Consider the following 12,449-nt stretch of genomic DNA (forward strand, 5'->3'; position numbering starts at 1 on the left):
GCCTCCCATATCTAATAAGTTTCTAAATCCTGTCTTCCCACCTCCCAAACATGCTGTTTGTTTCCTTCTCTTCACATATATGACCACCACCTCAGTTCATTTCTTTATCACCTTTTACACAGATTACTGCTGTAGCTTCCTAACTGGTGTCCCTGCTTACAGCATTTTCCTTTTTCAACCTATATCCCACAGAGCAGTCAAATCAGTCTTCCAAAAGCACAGGTCCAACTATGTTAACTCCTTTCCTCAAGAATCTTCATTGGTTTGCTATTAACTCTAGAAAAAATGAAAACTCCACTTGGTATTGAAGCTCATCTCAGTCTGGATCCCTTTCCAGACTCCTGTACAGTACTCCTTTTCATGAACTCTATGTTTCAGCCAAATGGGCCTATTTGCTGTTTCCTGAACTTGGCATCCCATCTCTCATCTCTGTGTTTTATCAAAAGCTGCCCTCCATGTCTTCATTCATCTTTCATCTCTAACACTCCAAATATTTAGCTTCCTTCAATTTGGGGCCACCTTGTAAGGTAAGCCTTTCCTGACCCCACCAGCACTTAGTGATCTCTCCCTCTACAAACTATGTTGTTCTCTCACTGAATATATATATATATATATATGCATATAAGCATATATGCACACAAGTATATATGCATATGTATGTGTATACATATATACATTTGTATATGTTTATATATACATATGCGTGTACACATATATACCTACACACACATATACATATATGTATACCTGTGTATGTGTTTGTGTATGTATGTGTTGTATTCCCCCCTAGTAACATGCAGTCGTCTTGAGGGGCAAGATTGCTGCTGCCTTTTTTTTTTTTTTGTCTTTCTATCTACAACATTTTGCAACATCATTGGCTTAATAAAAGTATGTCAAATTGAGCTGAAAACTCCCATCTAATCACTCTATTTTCCCTTTTATTTAATTATCTGTCCCTAATTATGTTTAACCCATTTATGCTAGGGGAATGTACCTAGGTTTTGCTAGTCAGAAAACTGGGTATGCATCCAACATCAGATAAAGGAATGAAGACTCAGGGACCCCTACAATTCCTTCTACCTTTAAATCTACCCTACTTCCCTTTGTTATCACAATGTTTCATCTCATCTTCTCAACAACTCTGGACTCTTCCCATTCTTCACTTGGCAGATAGCATATGCCATCCTTGTGGTGTTTTTAAAAGAGCAGAATAGACCTTACCCACCAAAGGAACCAAAATGATGCCTCAGTCACTCAGTATCAAAGACATTGAGTAAACAGACTCACTCAGTTTTTAGTCAAATACAGGGTTTCCTGACAACAGTGCAAACCAAAATAAAATGTAATTGGGAAATATTTAACAAAATAAAAGTACAATAGGACACAGATAATGTTAAAATAAGGTTTTCTAAGTCAGATGCCACCCAAAGGAATCCTTATGTATGTTAGTCCTTTTCTATTTGAGTTTAAAAGCACATATTTAAAGCATCTTGGAGAGAAGAGAGCTCATAAAACTTTAAGATGCATTCACTTATTTTGGCATATAGGAAGCCAGTAGACTCAGATAAATACTTAGAGATTATTGAACTCTAGTAATCAGAGGAAGAAAAGCCCAGCATGTCATTAGTTTATTTCATTTTTTGCCTTTTAATGACTCTTGTAAGCTCTCCCCCAAATCCTGTAATTATCCTCCATTGGCTTCAAATTTATTCTCTTGTTTTCCGTTGTTGTGATATGGAAATGCTTCATGTTTTAAGATCTATCTAGAGAGTTATGAACATTTTACACCAAGTTATTAAGTGTGGTAATAAAAAGTGACACATTCCAATCTGAGGATTTGTATTTCTTGTTATGAACTGCCAGACAATTGTGAGGTGATACATTTAAACTGTCTCTCTTTTAAAATTCAAATCAAGATGTAGAAATACTGATTTAAAAAATAAACCTTTAAGATGATATTCTATAATTCATTACTATAAAGATGTGCCCCAATCAAGAGACCAACTATATATTTCATCACCATTCCCTCAAAAATTAAAGCAAAAAACCCACCCACTCATGGAATTCGGGTGTTTTTCTTATTCCCTATTATGGTAGGTTCCCAGTACTGGGGGATTATCTCTATAAATCATATTAATGTCATTCAGCTAGAATTCCTTTCACTGTTAACAATTTAACAGCTTACCAAGAAGTAAAGAACTGTCAAAGTAATAGCTAAATAGAAAAAAAAATGTTTCCCCTTTACTATAGTAACTAATAGAAATACTATTAAGACAATTAGTTTTATCAGAGAAATGTGAGTATATTAGAAATAAATTTTCATGATGTCAAAAACTCAAAGAACTTGCTAAGGATGAAGATATTAATAATGTTGCCTTATTATACAGTTCAATGAGTTAATCAGCTTCTGTGCTAGGTACTATGTTTTGCTATGCAAAGAAACCTAAAATATGGTCCTCCCTCTTCAGGAGCTTATAATCTATGTAGTGGAGATTGAAGAGAGTGGACATATACAGCTACAAAAAAGTCACAGTACTAGGTAAAAATTGCCATTTCCAAATGAATAGTTCAAATCAAGCCTACAGGAGTTCAAAGAAGAGAAAGATTAGGGCAAGTCATGGTGGTAAGGAGTTCCAGAAAGGACTTGGCCTGAGCTTTTAGGATAGGGGTGATTCAGATAGGCAGTAGTGGGAAAGCAATAAGAATTCAGACAATGGAAACAGCACATGGATGGAATTTCACATATTAGGTGAGAATAATATGTCTTATTAAGTATTCTGTGCTAAATAAGGCCCATGAAAACATTAATGATCTAATTCCATATTTGTTTTCTTACAACAGACTACAGGCCATAAACTATGGGACTAATTAAAGTGAAAGCAAGTCCTTTCCAGCTATTAAGGAAATGGACCACAAAATCTTTGATTCTGGCTGTATCAGTGACAATAATGATGGCAACAATAATAGTTGAAAAAATAACTCTCAAACCTGAGGATTGACATTTCTAGTTATGGTACACAATATAATATAATTATATAATTAAATTAAAATTAAATATAACAAATATAATTAAACTTTCTTCTCATGTAATACTGTGCCAAGAAGTTGTTTGTAAATGTTTCGCTCATCTAGAGTCACATTTATCCTTTGAAAACAACCTGGACAAAGGTCTATTCTTTACTATTTTAAATGATTTTTCATTTAACTTGGGCTCTCTCTACCTACAAATCCATGTTGATTTGGGTTGTCTGTCATAGTGCAGCTGAAGAGTTATTTTGACTTACCGTTGCATTTTCAGATAGAAACCATTCAGGTATTGGAATGTGATGATTGGGTACCTTTCTTGGGAAATTCCGACGGTCCTCAGCTTCCCAAAGCATAGTATTTAAATCTGGAAAATTGTTGTTGATATCAATACCATCATGGGTCCAACGTCCCAGAGACCATCCTCCCAATTCAGAGCCCTGGGAGACAATTTCAGAATATGAACTCATACTTTGTAGGACAAGGTTTCCATTGTGGTAAGATCGTATTTATCATGCAAACTCAAATTTTTGCTGCACCTCTACATTTCCCCATGATGGAGTCCTCCCCTGGAGAATACTGGGAAAAATAAATGAAACAAAACTTTATAGATCTACAGTAGGTAATCATAATCAAATGATTCCATATGGTCACAATCCTAGCAAATTGCTGGTTGTCTTTCAGAGACTGACTTTTTAACAAGAGCTAGGCCTTAATGAGGAAATTGAGGAGAAAAGACTAGATCCCATTTTAATAACTGGTTATTAATATAATAGTAAAATAACAATTTCTCTCACTGACTTCAAGTACGGAGATCTCTCCATTACGCTACTCAGCTGCCTATACATAGGCTTCAAGAGTTACCACAGCCAAAATATCATAGTTGCGTCAATCTCTAATGATAAGCCCCTTTTAATTTTAATAACAACAATAATAATAATAACTAGCATTTCTATAGCACTTTAAGCAAAGCACTTTATATGACTCATCTGTTAGGCTGGTTACGTAGTCCAGAGTGTCAAACATATGGTGGTCTACGTTATTCTCAAGTGCTGCCTGAACCATATAAATATGTAGAGTGGGGAATATTTAACAAAATAAAAAATATACAATAGAACGCAGATAATGTTATTATGTTCTTTTCAAAGATAATATGCAGCCCACAGGAATCCTTACATGTGGTTTAGTGGCCCTGTTTCTATTTGAGTTTGACACCACTGATGTAGTCCATCACTGGAGCCATATTTAGTAGGACCTGTCAAAGTCTTCATGCTGTTGGTATAGTGAGATGCCTTGATCTCCTCCATGAGATGAGGTTTTGGAGGAGAATTTTAGTGAAAATCCTTGAGAAGAAAGGCTATCCTCTCTGACTGAAAAATAATCAGTGAAGTACCTGAGAGAAGGGAACTAGGGAAAACACCAGGATATACTCATTTCAATGGGGATATGGTACCTGATTTACCTTGCTTATAGTTATCAAAGGAAAAGGTACCCTTAACCCTAACCCAAAAAACTATGAACAATTTTGTAACATTAGGGGTGACTATGCTTTCCTCACAAAGCAGTAAGGAAATGCTTCTGACATGAAAAGAGAATTTAGAAAGAAGAAAAATCTGGGAGGACACTTCATCTGGGGGTGGGGGTGGGGTAACGATATGAACAAAGGCAGAAAAGCAAAAGGTTTGTTGTTATTGTTGTTAATTGTTTGTTTTTATTTCTCAAATAAACAGGCTGCTAATGAAGAATGACTCAAGAGAGGGAGTTAGCTGAGTAGCAGAACATAAAGCTAGAAAAGGTAGATTGTAGTCAGATTATCAAAGGTCACGGATGCCAAGACATGAAGCCTAGACTTAATTCTATAAACAACAGGAAGCCACAGAGAATTTTTTTTGTTTTGTTTTTAAAAAGGCAGTGATCTGAGTAAAGCATATTTTAGAGATTAATCTAGGAGTGATATTTAAGGTAGATTAATACAATGTACACTAGTGATGCTTTGCCAAAATGCAAATTGCCATATAAATAGACTTCCTCTGCCTAGCCCTAACAAATATAGAACATTCATTATCACAGAAAATCTCCAATAGAAAAGCTGTTTCCATTAATACACATTAAAATAAAAGTCTACAAATCAAAGCTGGCATTTTGACAGATACACATTCACTTTCCTGAGTTGACTGTTCTATCTATCTTTTTCCCTGGGACACTGGAATTTTCATTGCTGGGCTGTCTCACTCATAAGCTCTTATGATTTTCCAATGAGGCATTTATAGGAGAGGAGGGGGATACATTTAAAAGGGAAGGTTTTGAATAATGTGGCATATCATTTAACCATACGCTAATTCTCTCAGAAAAGATGAAGCTGAACCACAACAGGAAGGAAATGACATTACCACTTCATAAGCCTTCTCATAACCGTCTGGATTGGCAGAAGGAAGAAGATGAATGCGGGTGTCTTCAATGAGTTGGATGATCCGTGTGTTTCCAGCCCTATACTCTTGGCACAGAAACTGCATCAACAAAAGCATGAGCTCTCGTCCAAGCACCTCATTCCCATGTGCCCCTGCTATATAGCGGAATTCTGGTTCACCTTTACTCAAAGGAGAAGATAATACAAATATCAGTATGGGCTGCATATACTGAAATTTATATTGCTCATAGAATAACAAATCCCTAAAAAATATAAACTTATGCATCATTCCCTATCAAACATACTTAATGAAATTGTGGGATAAAAAAACAACAATAATAATGAGGATAACAAATAATAATAGCTGATAATTCTACAGCACTTGAAGTACTTTCAATACATGATGCCCTTTTATTATTGCAATAATCTTTTATCACTCCTGATATTACAGCTGACATTCGTATATTGCTTTAAGGTATAGACTTTTTTCCCTACATTATTAGCTGTTGTGAAGGTCATATCCAGATCTCAAATCCAGGTCTCCTAAATCCAGATGCAATGCTCTTTCCAGCGAACCAAGGTGCCTGGACTGGGAAGCAGGAGACCTTGAATTCTAGCCCTGACATTACAAGAAGCCTAATTGGTTATCCTAGGCAAACTGCTGAGACTCTGGGATCCAGATTCCTAATTTACAAATGACATTCACTATGTGTGGCCTTGGTGAAACTGGCATTTGGTGGGGAAGGATCCAAGCCTTGGATATAAAGTTTGGACTACTTCTTCCCATTAAGGGATAGCAGTCAGGAGTATTGCTTGAACCTAAAAATATTTCTCATAGATTAACAATATGTAGGAAGGGCAAACAGATAATGACTGTAGTCCAGTACCATTTCTCTGAGGAAATCAGAGTAGTCAGACTCTGATGCCAATCCCCTGCCTTGCCTCTGAACAGGAATCAAAGTCTCCCTTGGAGAAGGGTGAGTGCAGGAAACTAGAGATATCTATTGATTCCTCCCTGTGAGTCACATCTATAGAGATCCATGTGGACATACATAACATACACAGACAACATATATAACACCAGCTACATGCTGAAGAGGAAGCTGAGAATAAGGCTTGCCCAACGTTGCAAAGCTAGGAGGGGGCAGACCAGAGTTTGAACCCAAGGTTCTAAATCCAAATCCAGAGTTCTGTGCACTATCCCAGGCAATGAGTTAGTGCAGTGAATAAAAGTGCTGGACCTGGAGTCAGGAAGACCCCAGTTCAAACTCTGCCTCAGACACTTACCAGCTGTGAGACCCTGGGTAAGACACTCTGCATCAATTTTCTCACTTGCAAAATGAGCTTCTTTAAGGATTACAGGGCATTTTCTGCTCAGGAATATGTGTTTCCTAAAGAGCAGTGGTTTTGCCAAAGAGTGGGTCAATACAGACTGGAAAATACCCCTGCCCTAGAGTACAGTGTTTAGTGAGTTGCCAAAAAATTAATCACCAAGCAGCCAAATCTGTGATGATGAGCCTCTATGAACTCAATCAGGTTGGTCTTCCAGTGAGACTTACAATCTCTATCTTTAAGCCTTTCTAGCCTAGTTGGGCCTGCTGGGGCATATCCTCTATTGGCTGCTGTTGTTATTCGTACTTCATTTTCTAAGAGGACCAATGACACCACAAGGTGATGTCTTGACTCATGCGTGAACTAGATTTAAGTCAGGCAGAGTTGTACAAAGTCATCAGCCTCACTTTGTCTTCCAGAGTCATGAAAGTCCAGTGGCAAGACAAAGTGAAGATGACTGGTGACAGCCCTGGATACAATGGAGGAGGACCTTGGCATCTTTTTTTTTTTTTTTGTCTGACCAAGCTCTAAGCATTCCACAGCACCTGCTTCAGCCATCTTCATGGCAATCGGAACAAATTGTTCTCGTCCGCCCATTCCACCAGGGTACGTCTTCACATGCTTGGGGTAGATACCTCCCTAACTCACCTATGCATTTGAGACTTGTCTGTTACCTTCCACCTGGTTTAGCCCATCTGCTGAGATGGTTTTACTGGGGTGTGGCCACTGTACATGCTATAGTTTCTTGGAGGCACAGATGAGAGTTGGGTGACAGATGGACACCAAAGGTAGATGAGCAGCCCTGAAAAGGGCTCAGCAAATCCTCAGACTGGAGCTGCTAGTCCTCCATGAACACCCCATACACCCTCCTCTACTGGCACAGCCTTTGAGAACCCGTAGTCATGGCCATGTACTATGACTATTGACACATCAAAGCAGGACTTTGCTGCAAGCACACATTCTTTTGGGTTACGGATATGTTTTAGGAGTAGAAATTTGCAAAGTGGACAATAGTCTAATTTTGATGTTCGAGCAACATGGCTAAGGGGTGGACTTTCAGTTACAGCAGAGGTTCTTAACATTTTTGTGTCATGGACTCTTTTGATGGTATGGTGAAATCTACTGGCTCCTTTTAAGAACAATATATGTAAATGCATAAAATAAAACAGACAGGATTACCAAGGAAAGCAAAGGTTAGTAAAAATAAAGATGTATTTTTTCCCTATGCGAGGTGAGAATCTATCCATGAGCTTCTCGGAGGTAAATAGACTTCAGGTTAAGACTCCTATGTTGGAGACTTTTTTAAAATCATAGTTACAAAGATACAACAGGCAGTTGAAAAAAAAAAAGACTGCCTGTATTCAATGAAAGCAAGGGAACCACATATATCTTGCACCTATAATAATCAAATATTCTGGAGTCACTTTTCAAGGGAAAACTAAAACTTTGTAGAAAGGTACAGGTTTATTCTAATTAGAAGTGGGCATACTTTAGAGCAAATTTCTGATTTTCCATTTACTTAGCTATATGATCTTGGGCAAGTCACAAATTCCCTAGGTTTCATTTTCCTAATCTGTAAAATAAGAGAACTGGACTAGATGACCAATGTCATCAAGGACCCTTTCTAGATCTATGGTCTAAGGTCTAGATCTATGTTCTTATGTGACATTATTCAAATCAGTAACCTCTCTGTGTCTCAGTTTCTCCATAGGGAAAGTGAGCATGATATTCATTTTTCTATTCATCTCACAGAGTCTTTATAAACTCCAAAGTGTATTACAAATGTGCTATGATTTTGTATCATCATTTTCATTCTTGTCATTATGCTTCACCCTAATAATAGAAGAAAATGGAATTAAATATAGTTCATCTTTAGAAATTAGAAAAAATTCTGATATAAATGCCACCCTAAAATTATCCTGATAATATGTATAGAAATACCCTAAGACCCTGTGAATTTATATCTAAGTTTACCAAATCAACATTGGATCAATCACCTCTGTAAAAAAGATTCATGACAAGAATAAATGCATTTTGTAAACCTATTTACGGTCTACAATTATTTTTACAAGTATTCTACAACTGTTCAAAGTCACAGATTTGTTCCTTCATCTAATGTGGTATGTATGAAAGCTACATATATTTCATAAAGCCATATAATTCTAACCAACTTCGTGCTCTCCTGGGTTGTCAGAGATTTCCACAGCATACAACTTCAGTCCTTGGTGGCTTTTGCCAATATTGTAAATCCTTGTGATGTTTGGGCACATTTCATTCACAATCTTCATCAACTGGAAAAGAAAATTTAAAAAAAAATTCTACACCCTTGTCATTCAAGAAGGAATTTTCAAAGTGTAGCCTTTGGGTTGGCAATGAGAAGCACAGAGACTCATTTTGTTTACACAGTATTTCTGAGTTGGACAGTTAACTCCAATTAGAAGACAAACTCCCTGTACAACATAGTCCCAAAGTGAGGATCTAGCATCTGTCTGAAGACCTTTAGTAAAGGGAAAGCCATTACCTCCTGAGGTAGCCCATCCCACTGTTACATAACTTCAATTGTTAGGAAGTCTTTTCTTATATCAAGTCTAAACCTGCCTTTTGAAATGTCCCACCCATTATTTCTAATTCTGCCATCTTGGGACAAGCAGAAGAAATCTGATAGCTCTTCCACGTGGTGTGCCATTATATAATGGATGACATTAGTTATGTTCCCCACAAATCTCGTCTTATCCAAGCTAAACACAGGATCATAGATTTAGAATTGGAAGGAACCTTGGAGACCAGCTAATATTAATTTCTCATTTAATTGATAAGAAAGGTTAAGTGACTTGTCTAAGTATAATTTCTTCACCCCAGTTCTCATATGTCATTAATTAGAAGGCCTCCACCATCCTGGTGGCCTTCTTCTGTATGCTTTTCACCTTATCAATATCTTTGCTATAATGAATGCATAATACACCAAATGTTATCTAACTTGGATTGGGCATAGAGAGCTCTCACCTCCATATTCCTGGATGCCATGGCTCTCTTACTATAGCCTAAAATTATAATAGCTCTCATGTTCTCCAAAGCTGGGGTGTGTGTGTATGCATGTGCACATACATATACACATACATGCACACATATACATATATACATATATACACATCTACACACAAACACAAAGACCCTCACTGACAGTCACATTATAGAGAATATGGTCTGCTTTCTCAGGAAAGTGATATCACTTTGGCAAATGCAGCTGAAGTTGCTCTAGTGAGGAAGGAATAACAATCCTTCTCATAAGAGATTTCTTGTTATTTATCACAAAACAAATGTAAGATACTAGGAGCAAAATCTAAGAATCCTAGAGAGTCAGAGCTAGAAGGAACCTTTCAATTCACCTAGTCCAACACCCTTTCTATGTTATTAACATAAAATATTACTTTATTTTGCTTATGGTTTCCCTATCTTGCCCAGCCTGGAAGTTCAAGGGCTAATCACAGGTATAATTCCACTACAGATGGGCATGGGAGCTTTGACCTACTCATTTTCTGACCTGGGCTAGTTCATCTCTCCTTAGAAAAACCTGGTGGCTGGCTCACAGCTCCAGGGGCTCACCCTATTGATGCCAGACTTGGGGCAGACACTTGATCAATCAGATTAGCTCACTGTAGCTCTGAATTCCAGAGCTAAAGAGATCCACCAGCCTCACTCTCTGCATAGCCTGAATGACAGATCACTACGCATTGGTCAACATACTCATTTCAAGGAAAAGGAAACCTAGGCCCAAAAAGCAGTGGTCACTTGCCCAAGATGATATAGGAAATCAACGGCAGGGCTGTCATTGGAATCTAAATGTTAAATGGAAGCTAAAATTGGGCAAAAATGTTTTGTTGACAAAGTAACTAATATTACAAAGATGGCAGGGGGGAGAAAATTATTTGAGATTCACTGTATTATAACATATTCTTTCCCTGAAAAAGAAACTTTACCTAAGATAAAGCTTCTTCTATTTTACACATGTTTTTAGAAATACATTCAATGTTTATTATATACGAATCAAAACCTTCAGGGTGGAAAGATTTAAAAAAGATGCTCTGGAGTCAAACATATGTCTAAGAAAAGCAAATGAAGATTGAAAATAAAAGTATATATTAAATATTTAAAAAATTCTCTTTCCCTCAAGATTCCCTCTCTCTGATTCTTGAAGGCCTTTGTATTACTTGATCTGCTTTTTTCAAAGTTGAATTACAATTCAATAATATTACTAGTACAGTCTCATATGAATATGAAAAGCTTTAAAGGTTAATATGCTAACTTTAAGAGCTTGGTGAATCCTGTAGATAATTAATTTTGAAAGCAGTAAGAAGAAAAAAGAATGTTCCCTTTTACTTCATTATTTTAGCTCTGGGGTAAAGGTTTCCAGGATGAGAATAAGATAATGCTTTGGGGTTGAACCAGCATGGTGAGTTACTGAGAAAGGTAATACGATGCAGATGAAAGAGAATAGATTTGCAGCTTAAGGAATCTTACCTCTGAAATTTGCCATATGTGACCTTGGTCAAGTTTCCACCAGAGTTAAGTAAGAGCAGTATAGGCACAAAGGTCAACTTGCCCCCTCTACTTGAAAAGACAGTTAGTTCTTAATTGTCAAAAACCCTTCAATTATAAGAGGAAAGAAATGTTTCTTGAAAGAAATTCTCCAAAGAGGAAAAAAAAAGAAAATAGAATCAGAGGAAGTTAGAATCTTCCAGCTATAGACCAGTGAACTTGACTTTGATTCCTCACAAAAATTTGAAATATATTATTGAAGGAATTGTTTATAAGAAAGCTAAGTGAGGATTGATCACTAAAAGTCAGCATAGCTTTATTAAGTACAGGTGATGCTTGTTTAATTTTATTTCCTTTCTGACAGGATAACTTGATTGATATTTCAAGGGATTGTTTTTGGCATCTTATAACTTGATTCTAGCACAGCAGTTTGACAAAGTCTCTGACAATCTCCTTGAAAATAAATGGGAGAGACATGTGCCAGATGAAAGTATAGTTGGATGAATTAGGAGGAACTGGTTAAATAACTCGATCCAGAGGTGGTCAATGTCAATTTGAGGTCAGTAAGTCAACAAGCATTTATTAAATGCCTACTATGTACCAGGTACTGTACAAAGCCCTGGGGATAGAAAGATAAAAAACAGCTTCTGCTCTCAAGAAGTTCATAGTCTAATGGGAGAGACAATATGCAAGCAACTATTTACAAAAAAGTTATATACATGATAAATTGAGGGTGGTCTCAGGGGGAAGGCTTAAGATTAAGAGGGACTGGGAAAGACTTTTTGCAGAAGGTGGAACTTTAGTTGAGTTCTAGAGTGAATTACCCCAAGTACTTGGCTGTAGGCAGTTTGGCATTTTACTGATAACCTGGATGAAGGCATAGAGGGCATATTTATAAAAATGTCACTGATACAAAGCTAGGACAGAGAGCAAACATGTTGGATGGCAAAATGGGGATCCAAAAATGTCTCACCAGGACCAATGGGCAAAATCTTATGAATTTGATTTTAATGGGAATAAATGTAAAGTTCTATGATTGGATTTAAAAAAAAGGAACTGCAAAAGAATAGGATAGAAAAACAATAGCTCCTGTGGGGTTTAGTGGTGGGGAATCTGAGCATTTTAGTATACTACAAGTTCAAAATGAGTG

General features: G+C 37.0%; 1 protein-coding gene across 2 annotated transcripts in view; it reads right to left on the reverse strand.

The window, feature by feature from the left end:
- CPXM2 (carboxypeptidase X, M14 family member 2) overlaps positions 1-12,449 on the reverse strand; it is a 202,464-nt gene that overhangs the window by 28,673 nt on the left and 161,342 nt on the right. Inside the window, exons 8-10 of one of the 2 annotated variants that reach the window (XM_027839844.1) lie at positions 8,931-9,054; positions 5,415-5,611; positions 3,339-3,464 (exon numbers count right to left, since the gene is read on the reverse strand). In XM_027839844.1, coding sequence (XP_027695645.1) covers positions 3,339-3,464; positions 5,415-5,611; positions 8,931-9,054 — 447 coding nt within the window. Of the gene's footprint in view, positions 1-3,284; positions 3,465-5,414; positions 5,612-8,930; positions 9,055-12,449 lie in introns of both variants that reach the window. The other variant, XM_027839843.1, reaches the window with a different exon arrangement.

Source organism: Vombatus ursinus, unplaced genomic scaffold (genome assembly GCF_900497805.2).
Source record: "Vombatus ursinus unplaced genomic scaffold, bare-nosed wombat genome assembly UNPS02014833.1, whole genome shotgun sequence".
NCBI lineage: Eukaryota > Metazoa > Chordata > Mammalia > Diprotodontia > Vombatidae > Vombatus > Vombatus ursinus.